The 12,870-nt window shown below is 49.7% G+C and overlaps 1 protein-coding gene and 2 non-coding genes across 5 annotated transcripts in view; 1 reads left to right on the top strand and 2 right to left on the bottom strand.

Annotated features, from left to right (window-relative positions):
* Positions 1 to 12,870, top strand: part of ZNF746 (zinc finger protein 746) — a 49,526-nt gene that overhangs the window by 17,187 nt on the left and 19,469 nt on the right. For 2 of the 3 annotated variants that reach the window (XM_054563850.1, XM_054563849.1), the window contains exon 1: positions 12,529 to 12,743. The exons of the other annotated variant lie outside the window; for it this stretch is intronic. In XM_054563850.1, the coding sequence (XP_054419825.1) occupies positions 12,723 to 12,743 (21 nt within the window). In that variant the 5' untranslated portion in view covers positions 12,529 to 12,722. Of the gene's footprint in view, positions 1 to 12,528; positions 12,744 to 12,870 lie in introns of those variants that run through there. 3 annotated transcript variants of the gene reach the window in all.
* TRNAC-GCA (transfer RNA cysteine (anticodon GCA)) lies at positions 239 to 310 on the bottom strand. Its single transcript has one exon. It is a non-coding gene; the product is annotated as a tRNA-Cys (tRNA).
* Positions 1,068 to 1,139, bottom strand: TRNAC-GCA (transfer RNA cysteine (anticodon GCA)). Its single transcript has one exon. It is a non-coding gene; the product is annotated as a tRNA-Cys (tRNA).

Genomic DNA, 12,870 nt, shown 5'->3' with positions numbered 1-12,870 from the left:
ATGTTCGTGGGAACTTTGAGCTGCTCAGGTTGCTGGTAGACGTACGCAGGGGACAACTCACTTTCACAACTCCTGCCCAGCTGGCATTTAGAGAGTCCCTCAGTGTGACCAGACTGTACCCCTCCTGACATCCTCAGCCTCCTTCGGGACTTCACCCGCAAGTTGTGCTTGACTGGAAATGCAGGATGGAAGGTGGGCTATGAAGGGGGCTGAAAAGACCACTCAAAAATTGCACATGAGGGGGCACCCGGATTTGAACCGGGGACCTCTTGATCTGCAGTCAAATGCTCTACCCCTGAGCTATACCCCCTCGGATGATTATACAACCTAATTGATACCTTTCATCTGTGTGGTAACATTCAACTACAAAATTAAGTGATCACTCCTCTCCAGGACTGACTTCCTAGAAGCTGCCAGACCAGCTCATAATGACACCTCACCTCAGCTCTGCAGCTCTCCCGGCCTCTGTCCCTGGGTGGGGCCATCAGAGAGGAAAAAATGAGAGAAGCTGCCGGAAGGAACCCCACACCGTTTCCCATTGCCTTTTCACTCGTCTCCAAGGCTACCCACGTACCTGGACTCCCAGCCTTTCTTCCTTCAGTGAAGACAGAAACGGGCTCAGACGGTGTCACAGAGCTCCAATAGTCGGGGTTTGTAGGAAGCAGCACTGCAAAGTCCCTGCCTCCCTCGTCAGTCACTAAGCCAGGCTTTTGGCCCGTGGGGTTGAAGCAGGCATGGAGAACCCATTCCCCGGGGCGAAGAGGCGACCCTACTCGGAGAACCTGGACGCTCTGGTTTGTCTCCGCAGGTCTGGGCTGCTCTGCTGCACCACACTGTTTAGGGGCAAGGGTGAGGGTGGTCATTTAGGGTTCCCACTGACTGCCTGTTCCTGAGAAGTGCCTGAGAGTCCCTGCCTTGTCTTTGAGGACCCAACAGAGTTGAAGAAATGAAATCTGCACAGAAGAGGGAAAACACCAGATGCCAGAATGAGGGCAGGGAGACTGGGAGTTGGCCACCCACCTGGAGGGCACTTGTGCAAGGGCTATGAATAGGAAAACCAATAGGGTAGGGGGCACCCGGATTTGAACCGGGGACCTCTTGATCTGCAGTCAAATGCTCTACCCCTGAGCTATACCCCCTTACCTACAACATGCCTCTCATTAAATACTTATTCACCTGTGCGGCAACACCCACACCTGTGCACTAAAGCTATTAATTCTTAGGAAGTTCTGGACATGTGAAAAATTTGCCTTACAGCAAAATCAGTCATTTTGGCCCCTAGAAAACTGCTCACAATCTTCGAGGCTCATCTTTCTCAGTATCACTTCAATGGCACCTGTTTAGAAACTCACTGCAGACCATCCCCTCCTTCCTTCCTTCCTCTCCTGGCAAGCTCCGCCCACCTTAAAGGAGCCCACGGCCTTCTGCCCCTGCCCCCCCCCCACACCGCTGCAGGATTGGGGGCTCCCTGGCCCACCTCCGCCTCTGCTCTTCCTTCCTCTGCAGCAGCTACTCAGCCTTCGGCAGTGTCTTCACTGACCCCAGGAAGCCCAGGCAAATGACTTGGGTAATCTGGCCCGAGGGGCTGCAACTCCATCCTGGGGCCCAGGAAGCCACCCAGCTGTCCCCAGAGACCTCAGAGCAGAAGGCCGGCACAGCAGGGACTGTGCACAGGACGTGGGACCCAAGGTGCCTCTGCTGGCCTGCGGCACAGCCATGCGGGCCTAGGAGGCACACCGAGCCTTGCCAGCTGGCAGGGACAGGGAGGGCAATGCCGAAGTCAAAGGGTCGAGCAAAGACACCCACCCAAAGGGTCGCCGGAGGCCTGCCACCCTACCAGCCCTGTCCCTCAACAGTAGGGCCAGTGCTGCTACCAAGTATTATAGTCGGCTGAGGACCCACAGGAGTGGTAGCTGAGCAGAGGGGTCACTTTTATCCGCTATTCACCAGCCCTTCCGTGGTCTCATGCCAGTGCCGAGAGGGACTTGGCTTCCCAGGTTCCTGTGCCCCTGGCTCGGCCACCTTGCCCCATTGTAGGAAGGCTCCTTAGTGACAGCACTTCGTCTTCCTCCTCCCCCTTCTGGACTGCTGCCCCTCCCAGCTCATGCTTCACTTGTGCAAGGTCTCATTTCTGTAGTAATTCCCTTGTGCAATAATACTTGGCGGCCGGGCTGCTCTGATTGAACACTGACTGGCCCATCTCACTGGGTTCGTTGAATTTTTCATACGAGTATGAAACATAAAAAAGTTCACAAATCGCAAGTGTTCGGCTTTGTGAATACTCCATCCAGAGCGAGAAATGGAACATGACTCGGAGGTGGATGGCAATGAAGTAAGGCGTGTACACATTTCTGCAGCCTCAACTTTGGAATCATTTTAATGTTTTACATTTCCAAAAATAAAGCAACGAGTATGGGAGATAAAAGTAAATATAAACAAAAACCAAAACCCTAACATTGATGACATGACCACAGAGAAGAAAAAACAGTGGTATATATTCTAAGGGAAGAGGAGAGGTACTGAGTTGCAATGGTAGGTTGAATTTGACTTAGTTATTTTTGTATAACTTCCAAAACCTATTTTTGAGTAAATGAGTACACATATTGATATTTTGGGGATTCTGGCTGAGACAGGAAATGTAAATAGGGAATGGAGAAAGGTAAGGAAGGACTGTCAGTTGGACTGGAACTGTAAGTAACTGTGAACACAGGGTGCCCTCACACATACATACCTGCGGGCACACACACTTCCACACATGCGTGCACACTTCCTAACTGTCCTCTGAAAGCAACAACTTTGATGCAGCGATCACTCCTCATGCCCTTAGCGTGGTTCCTAAATACCGTTAGAAGGAACCTTGGAGAAACGGCTGATTCCAGGGCTGGGCAAGAAACCTAAAAGACGACCAGCAGGGCCTGCTGCGCCAGAAAGTCAGAAAGTGCTCAGTCTGATGGGGACGTGCCAACAGACCCCGGGCCACCCTGATGAGGCTCGCCACCGGCTAACGTTGGGACCCTCTGAACATCAAAACAAACAAGGATAGGCACGTGCTATGTAGCTCATTAAATTACAGGATCCATGAATCCATGTTAATAAGTTGTTTTTTCTTAAATTTTAGGTGGAGAAAGGGAAGCTCTTTACAAAGAAATCAACTAAGAAATGTGAAAGGAATGGTAGAAATATAAAATCACCGTTTTATAACCATCCTTGTAAGAATTGATTTAGGTAAGACTCATTAAATTGTTTGGGGAACAGGATGGAGCAAAATCTGTCGAACACTTTAATCGAATAACCAGATCCAACTTCATCAATAGTAGAACAAATCAACATCATTGCCTCTCGAAGTAATGCGCTGAGAAGGATGTGCAGTCATTTTTCTAGAATATTGCACTTGAAATAACAAGGAAACCATCAGACAAATCTTCCTCTCCAAAAGCAACCACTCTCTCGACTTTGAACACAATTGTTGGCCTGTTTTTGAACGCTCCCTCCCAGTGCTGTGTTTGGGAGATCCAGTCACGCTGGCCTATGTATGTTGACTGCAGGGACCTTCTGCAAAACAAATGGCTCTGAGCTTTCAAGAATGTGGATGTCATGAGAGAAACTAGAAGACTAGAGAGCTGTTCTTAGACTAATGTGATGGAAAAACACACGACCACCACACACAATATGTGAGCCTTGATTGGGTCCTGTATTGGAACTAAAAGGCAATCAGCAATGACATTATTGGGACAACTGAGACGCACAGGGTGGGGCAAAAGGAGGGTTACATTGTGAGCACATAAAACAGTTTATTCTTTTATTATTTATTAATTATTGTCTTATTTTCTGTATGAACAACTATATACCTACTTTTGCCCCACCCTATGTAGAATGTAGGCGGAGTAAGAGATCAGTGATTTTCCACTGGTGCGCCACAAGAATGTTTAGAACATGCACTGACCTCTTTATCCTTAGATTGTCAAATAGAAAAATGACAACAGCCAACACACCAATAGCCGCCTGGTAAGGATGCCCTGTCTTGAACTATAGAGACAGAGGTCATATATAGTAGAGTTGCATCTTTAAGAAAAAAAAAAAAGTTTATTGACTTTAGAGAGAAAAGATGGGAGAGAGAGAAACACCCATTGGTTGCCTTCCATTGGTATGTGCCCTGATTGGGAATCGAACCCCCAAATTTTTGGTGTATAGAACCATGCTCTAACCAACTGAGCCACACTAGCCAGGGCAATAGTGTTTCATCTCATTGATCATATCACATAAGGTTGCGTCTGATGGGTTAATTCTTGGTACCAGAAATCCTTACATACAAGTATAGGCGCCTGATGTTTTCTTGTTCATTTTTTTCCTTGTCTTATCACTTGATTTTTTAAAAAGTCACTTTGGAACAAAAAAGGTAGGTAGTTACCACTCTTATTTTTTTGTAAAGCAATCAAAATTATATGTTTTTTTTAATCAAGTCAGCAGAAATATAGTATTTTTCTGGTGAGCCACAGAATTTTAGTAATTAGTTTACATGTGCCATGAAATGAAAAAGGTTGAAAATTGCTGACATAGATGGTCAGATTGTATCACTGATAAACTTCCTGAGTGTGTTGTGGTTAGATAGGAGAGTGCGTTTGTTCTTAGAAAATACATGTTGAAATATCTAGGGGTGCTAGGATGTCTTCAGCTAACTTTTTAATGAACAAGAAAGTTCCTGGCTTTTTGAATGCCCATAAACATTTTAGAACCAGTGTGTAATTCTCCACAAAAAATGTATGCGGTTGAGATTACGCTGAAATCTACAGATAAAAGTGGGAGGAGAACTGATATTGTTACTATACTTCATGTCTCATTCTATTAATTTAGTATATTCCACCCTTTTTGAGGTCTTTTTCTCATTGATTTTTAAGTTTCTGTAGAGAAATTTTACATCTTTGGTTATTCTTATTCCTCAGTAGTCGGTGTTTTATTTTTTGTTATTATAGAATTGTTTGAAAATTTTCTAGCCTTTTTTATTTCTGTCATTCCTTTCTGTATTTCCATCTGCTTTGACTTGAACTGCTTTCCTTCTGCCTTAAAAATTCCCCTTTTATTTCCTTTAGGGAGGGTGTGCCTTGAACTAATCATCTGTTCTCTGTTTGTCTGGAAGTGTCTTTTTCGTGTCTTCATGTTTGAGGAACGCTTTTGTGGGGCGCACTGTTCTAGGTTGGCACTTACTTTCCTTCAGGGCTTCAAGGGGTCATTCTGTTGTCTATTCACTTCCATTTTTTCCCATTGAGATGTTAGCGGTAGGTCTTATTTTATGTTCCTTTGAAAAGAATATGTCCTTTTTATCTGGTTATTTATGATGTTTTCTTTTGCTTTTAAGTTATTTTGCTAATGAGCTTAGGCATGGTTTCCTCTTGATATACAATAATTGGAATTGGAATTCTCATAGCGGTGGCTTGTCTCATTTCATTAGTTTTGAAGAATTATAGGCCATTATCCCTGTAAGTATTGCTCCTGCCTCTTTCTCTCTCCTTCTGGGCTTCCAGTTATGTTTATGCGAGGCCATTTTGCTATGCTTGGTATTCTCTTTTAGGTTTCCTATATTTCCCATTCTTTTTTCTCTCTATGCATCAGTATGGATATCTTCTCATTTTTCTTCCAGTTTACTAATTCTTGCTGTATCCGCTCTGTTGTCGAACCTATCTATGGAGTTATTTGTATTGTAGAATTATTGTTTGATTCTTTTTTATTGCATCCAGTTCTCTACTGAAGTTATCCATTTTGTCCTTTATTAATCATATTTAAACTGATCAATCATAGTCAGTTTAAAATCTATGTCTAGTAACTTCACTCTCTGGCTCTCCTGTGAATTTGTATGCATGATCTGTGCTTCTCTTGACTTCCAGTCAGTTTGATCTCTTTGCATGCTTGGTTGTTCTTGATTAAGTTGCAGGCCCTCTATTTGATTTTTTTCTTTTTTTATCCTCACCGAGGACATTTTGCTTCATTGTTTCTAGAGAGAAGAAGGGCGAGAGAGAGACATGGCCTGGCTGCCTTCCATGTGCGCGGGGACACACCCGGGCTGGGGACCCTATGCACCCGGGCCGGGCATGCACGCTGACCGGCATCAAACCCGCGACCTTTCCGTTACGGGACGGAGCTCCAACCAGCTGAGCCACACCGGCCAGGCCCAGACCCTCTGGGCCTCTGTTTGGAGACTTGTAGAGATGTTTGGAGGCTCTGTAAGGTGCTTTCCTTTCCCAGGGAAGATTTACTTTTCCCTTTGGCAGGCGGGCAGGGTCGGAGCTGAGCTCCGTCTGGGAACGATACAGCTCCAATTAGACCCCAGGATTTACGAAGCTGGGCTAGCCCTGCAAGCGTCCAGACTGAAGGTCTGGCGTGTTTGTCAGGGCCTCTCTTTTTGGCAGCTGTGACTTTAGCATTTGTCCCTTCACAGTGACTCACCTGGACTTTTGTCCTTACCTCTTGGTATCTGCCTCCCTCCTCTTAAAGCAACCATTCACAGGTCCTCCCGAGTCCTCTCTCCAAATGTCTTTAGTTCTCTACCCTCTGCTCAGAAGCCAGCGGTTACTCCCCAATTCCTAAGCCAGTGGTTTTCAAGGTGTGCTCCGCGGCAATTCTTCGGCGGCCCCAGGGGAGATGCGGAAGAGGTCAGGCTCCAAGGGGCTTGTGAAACTCCACCGCCCCCATGACCTGTCCAGAGGCTTCCTCCTGATCCAATTTCTACATTGCACTTCTCAGAGTTTCATGTGAAGAAAGGGGCTTAGAGCTAAAATTACTTAACAGTCCTTGACTTATAAATAGAATCGAAATGATGAGCATGACATGACGGGTTATTTATGATCTGACCTCAGTCTTATCGCTGCACTTGAGACATTCTGCTTTCCGCCTGGAAGGCCCCATACCCCACCTTGTCTGCCTAGCAAACGCCACGGACCCTTCACAGCTCAGTTCTCAGTTCGAGGCGCCGGCTCCAGGAGGCCTGCCCGACTCCCAGCGCTTGGCGCCCCTCCTCCCCTCTGCCGAGACGCGTTCCCGCGGGGCCCCGAGACACGGAGCTCCTCTGTGTGAGCCCTGAACACTTGGTGTCGAATCAGTGACCTTACATGCTTGTTTTCCTAGGACAGTTATAATTTCAGACACTCTCTTTTACTCAGCTGAGACTATAAATTGTCCCAGATTTTTCTTTATTCAGGGTCCAAATTACATCTCCCAGATCATCTCAGCACCACGAAGTGACATAAACACCTCTATTATACCAAATATGCTGGGTTTTTTGTTTAGAAAATGTGGGCACCTTGGTTACGACTGTCACCAGGCTGAGGTTCCTGAGGATCTGGCAGGTACTCCGTACGGACTTCTTGGCTAATTTCTCCTGAGTTTTGTCCCTAGCCAAGCTAGAAGGGACTCGGTGTCCCTATGAAATATTCTAATTTCACCGGACTGGCCTTTGAAGTGACCGGCTTCCCCGCCGAAAGCCACAGGAGTACTGTATTTATCACAAGCTCATCAAAGATTGATGACTCAAGGGTCAGCCTTATAAAACCCAAAATCACTTGTAAATACGAGTCAGCATCTGAGTAATGAGCTTGTTTCTATTCTAATTAATAATGGTGTTGCCGGGCGGGCCATGTTCTGCACAGTAAGTGTTCCTGCATGTACATGGTGAGAAATCTAATTTTTGTAACTCAAACACTATTTTCAAAAGCTGTGGAAAACTTAGTTATGGACAAATTCAATAACTTTACTGAATTTTAAAAAAATAAATCTAAAAACAAACTCCGATGCTTGTTTCATATGTCTGGATATTTCCACCTTTGGAGTTTGCTGAAAGGAAGACCCCCCTATGATTCTGTACTCCCCAGCTGTACTTGCTCAAGGTGACCTCACTTCCACCCCGGGGAGCCCAGGCCAGAGCCTTCTGCTCTGCTGAGGGAGGCCAGAATACCCTGGGGGTCCATCCTCCATTCCCGAAGCTCAAAGCTCTGATCCCCGGGGAGGTTCAAGGGCCCAGGGATGGGTCAGCTGTTGTTGGTCATTGACACTCTCAGCATAGGCAAGTTTTGACATCAGCATACCAAAAGAACTGAGGCTGTGGAAGGTTCTGGAAAGCCTGAAGGGTAATCATGGATGCCAGGGCACGGAAACTTCCTCCACTCAGTTCCCACAGGGCCACCTGGCCCCTGGCTGTCTAAAGCCCCATCAAGAGCTTCCCACAGGTTGGCTGAGGACGATGTCATCACTGTGTTCCTTGGACTGAGGTGTGGAACCCCCAGGAGGGAGGGGGTGGCAAGAGAGGGATCTTGACGCATCGAACCATTTTCAGTGGTTTGTAAGTCAAAACAATCTTTTAAAATTGAAACCAGCATGGAAGTGATGCAATGGGACTACAAGATCTACGTGGACCATTATAGGGTGACGATTCAGTACCACTTGGGCTGGCGGAGGGTCATTTCAGACAGTGTCCAGAGCCACGGGACACACACTCACTCTTCCCTGCCCGAGTGTCTGTGAGGCGCTGGTCCGCCGCCAGCCCGTCCTGGAGACTTGCAGAGCCTCCCGCTTCTGGAGAGCTGGAAAGGAGGCCACTCCTCTGGCCCCAGGCCTGAGCACCAGTCCCTTCTGGAGGTCTCCCTGAGAGACCCGGCGCCCACCCTGGGGCGGAACTCCAGAGCCAAGTGTGCGCTCTTGAGCGCTTTGCTGCAGGCTGCCATCCTCTGGGAGCCCGTAGATGGAGCCTTTTTCCCCTGGGTTGAGAAAGGCTTGTGTGAGGTAGTCAGGCTTGAATAGATGCCACCTGGAGCCAAGGACACCTGCCCCTTGGCTGGCCAGCTTTCCCCAAGCCTTGGTACCAGCCAGGTTTGGCTACTATAACAATCAGCCCCCCAGTGGTGGGGCTGATTATGGCAAAGGTTCGTTTCCTGCTCTTGCTACATGCTCATCCGAGGTTGGCTGCAGGTCCTACTCAACGTGACCTTCCTCCAGAATGAAGAGGAATAGAAGAGCCATCTTCTCGAGTATTGCTGGTCACCAGTAGAGAGAAAGAAATCTTTGGAGGGCCCCAATCTGTAGTTAAATGCTCAGCTTAGAAATAACAGCTCGCCCTGGCTGGGTAGCTCAGTTGGTTAGCATCATCCTGAGGTGCCAAGGTTGTGGGTTTGATCCCCTGTCAGGGCACATACAAGAATCAACCAATGAGCGCATCAAAGGGTGGAGCAACAAATCAATGTTTCTCTCTCTCTCTCTCTCTGTCCCCTGCTTCCTCCCCGTACCTCTCTCTCTCTAAAACCAATAGTTACTTTTTTAAGTGACTGCTCATTGGCCAGACCTACCCAGAAGAGACCAGGAAGCATAATCCAGCCATGTCCCTCAAAAGAAATCACCTGGAAATATTTGGTAAGGAGTCGCAATGGCAACTGCAGCCTCTTTGAAAAGCCTAGGACCAAAGCTCTGGGCCGTGGGCCTGGTCCCAGGGGAGAACTTCAGGCCCACGGAAGCAGCTGGAAAACTGGAGGCTCGTGCCTATCGCTGGAGCTGCGCAAGGTGGTGCCCATGGGGGCTCCTGGACCAGCAGCCTCTACATCTGAACAGTCCAACCAAGTGCTCCAGGCCGCCCCGCTCCCCAGGGTTCATGCTCACCAGCCTGCTCCCCAGGCCCCTCTGGGTGAGCCACAGACCCCCATGACCACCCACCTCAGGAGGGTGAGGGGGTGCAGGTGGCAGTGGTAACAGACCAGAGGAGAGCGATGAATCCTTGGGATGACAGTTCATCTTACCGCGTATCACAGTTAAGATCTGTGCTGAGTAATTACTTTATGCTCTGTAAACCTACTCTGTATTAGACACCATAGGGAGGGAAGAAAAATAAGGGATAACCCTGTTCTGAAGAAACAAACCTATAATCCATGAGGGGAGGTAGGGCACTGCTCCTTTGTGGTAACATTTTTTTTTTAAGTGCCAAGTGAATGGTCCCAATATTAAAATAAAAGTTAGGAGGTTGGCCAAAGCAGAGTTGGCTGCAGGCTTGATTGGGGCAGCTGGGGGTGGGGCGCAGGGGGAGGCCCAGTGGGAGTTAGGGCCTGAGCTGGTCTGGAAATGATGGGGCTCCAGGTGGGTAAGAGGAGGGGAAAGGGTGCGAGGAAAGGCACGTGAGTGGCAATGCTCATGCCTGCTTACGACGCAGACTGGGCCAACAAATTGGAAATGGCGGAAAGACTCATGGAGGTCTTGAATAGCAGCCCCGGGGGAGGAGGTGATACGTGTTCTGCTTGCAAGCAGAGGCTGGAAGGCCAGCTACCAGGGGTGCTTTGCGGTGGGTCCCCGGCTTAGGTGGAAGGCTGGGGGAGTCACTCTTTCCCAAACTTGGCTGCGCATCAGAGCCCCACCGCCATCCCTACCCTAGTCCCTACTAGAAGGTTGTTAAAAATAGACCTTTAAAAAAATAGTTTTATTGTTTCTCAGATACCAAGTCAAGCTGCTGGTGCTCTTTATTTGTTTTTAAATATTTTATTTATTATTTTTAGAGAGAGGGGAGGGGAGGAAGAGAGAGAGAGAAACACCAACGTGCGAGGGAAACATTGATAGGTTGCCTCACATGAACTGCCTAACCAGGGACTGAAGCTACAGTCCAGGCATGTGCCCTGACTGGGAATCGAACCAGTGACATTTTGCGTTGCCCCATGATGCCCAACCAACTGAGCCACACCAGTCATGGCGGAAAATAAAAATAGACCTTTTAAGAAAGTTTTTCCCACAATACTCGGGACCCATCCTTATTTTGATTCCATCGTTCTGGGACAGGACCCAGAAATTCGTATCATTCACAGGCTTCCCCAGAGACTCTGATGGAGCCCATCTGAGAAGCCACGAGGATAGGTCATCCCCGCCCCCCCAAATGTCCCTGGCTTATATCAAAAGTTGAATTTTTTATGAAATCACACCCCTGAAAACCAGCTCTTCTTTCTGATCACTTTATTTCTGTCCAAGGTGCACCCTCAGTCCCGGCAGACTACCTTAGCACCAACCTGGAATTTTTTTTTCCTATGAAGCGTACCTGCATCTGGTACCCCCTCTTCTTGCATGTTCTTGACGGTCCCCTCAACTCTGCCCCTTCCTTTCTCTCCCCACTCCTGCTACATTTGGTCAGACCTTGTCTCGCCTCACGCTTGGACTCATGCAGTAGTACGCTCTTGACTAATCTCTCATCCCTCCAGCACATCGCCTTCAGCCTCCCTGTCAATCCCTGGGAGCCGCGGGCTTCAGAAAACAGCTGGGCCAGTGCCATTGAGGGAAAACACACACGTGCAGGGAGCAGACCTCCCAAAATAGTTTAAGTAAAGTGACACCCCCCCCACGACCACTCCTGGGGAGATGGCACTTTTCTACACAAAGAATGCAGCCGGGGTGACCCCTTTGCTGTAGGTTCTGCCCAGGCTAAGAGAAAACAAGGACACATTAGTATCCCGCCGTTAGACCCCAAGCCCCGCTGAAGTCTGGAGCACGTGGTGCAGGTTCTCCTTCAGGAAGGAGCCCGACCCAGAGGAAACGGGAAGGAAGTGCATCCTGGCGACCACAGGGGGGCCCCTTCAAAGGCTCCTTCCGTCCCCCGACCCCGGTTCACCTTAGGAGTTTCTCCGATTTATTTTTTTCTTTCCATCTTGTTTAAAAATACTTATTACAAACTACTATAAAATATTACTGTTGTTATTACAAAATTTTAAAATTTGAAGAAAATGTGTAAAACTGGCCTGCGGTCTCACTGTTAAAGAAGACCCCTTCGACTATATACTTCCGAACTTGTCATTTTATATACGTATACTCATTTTAAAATATAAAAATGGGGTCATTCCGGACTGGCGTCTCAAAGTATCGGGAACATCTTTTCATACCAATGTCTTCACCAAAATAATTTTAAGTGATGATATTGTGCTCCACCGGTCGTTCCATTAAAAATATTTTTATAGGTAATAAACACCGTATAGAGTTCTGAGTGGCTGCCTTGTCTACCGGGGTTCACCGAACTACGTTTCTATTGTTGGGAGAAATTTTTCCATTTTAAACCAAAGGTATTTGTGAGCAGCAGCTGCCAAATAAGCAACGACACTGTAAGAAGCTCAAATCTCCTGGCAGGACCTAAAGCGGCAGGTGCGACGTGGGCGGGTCCCCAGGGGGTCGTAGGGGGAGCGGCCGCGGTCACCGGGGGCGGCCCGGCTGGTCCCCGGAGCGGGGCGATTCTTCTCGGTCACCGAGTCTTTCGGGGTCCAAAGTCCGAGAAGCTCGCGAGACGCGGCCAGCGACAGGTCGGGCGCGGGCCCCGAGCGGTGACTCAGCGCGCGCCCGGCCGTTTCCGGGGGGTTCGGGGATCCGGATCCAGGGGGTCGGCGGGCCGCAGGGCGGGGCGGGGCGGGGCGCGGCGGGGCGGGGCGGGACTGGCGGACGCCTGCCGTTCGCCTCTCGGGCTGCAGGTGGGGCTGTGCGGCCGCGCTGCCTCCAGGAAGCCTCACGGGCCTGCGCCGGCTCCCAGGATGCAGTGTGGACCGGCCGGGCGCTGACGGCGGCGGCGCGTCTGCGGACCGAGCAGCGCGGGCCGGCCAGCGAGGAGCGCGCGCCGCGGACCGGGGCGGCAGGCGGAGCGGGCGGGCGGCGCCTGCGGAGAGGCCGGAGCCGGCCTGCGTGGGGCCGCGCGGCGGCGGCGACTTCCTCCGGGCCGGGCCGGACAGCGCAGGGCCATGGCCGAGGCCGCGGCTCCGGTAAGGGCGGCCCGCGCGCGCACGGACGCGCGGACTCGGGGCCCGGGCCCAGCACTCGGCGCCGCAGGCCCAGGGGAGGGGCTCCGGGGGCCGGGCCGGGCCGCCGGGCCCGGGGCTGCGGCGAGCG

The sequence above is a fragment of the Pteronotus mesoamericanus genome, unplaced genomic scaffold, assembly GCF_021234165.1.
Source record: "Pteronotus mesoamericanus isolate MK-2021 breed Mesoamerican mustached bat unplaced genomic scaffold, CSHL_Meso_final scaffold_85, whole genome shotgun sequence".
NCBI classification, from domain to species: Eukaryota; Metazoa; Chordata; class Mammalia; order Chiroptera; family Mormoopidae; genus Pteronotus; species Pteronotus mesoamericanus.
Note: the sequence above shows the minus strand (reverse complement) of the source record. Positions and strands in the feature narration are given on the sequence as shown.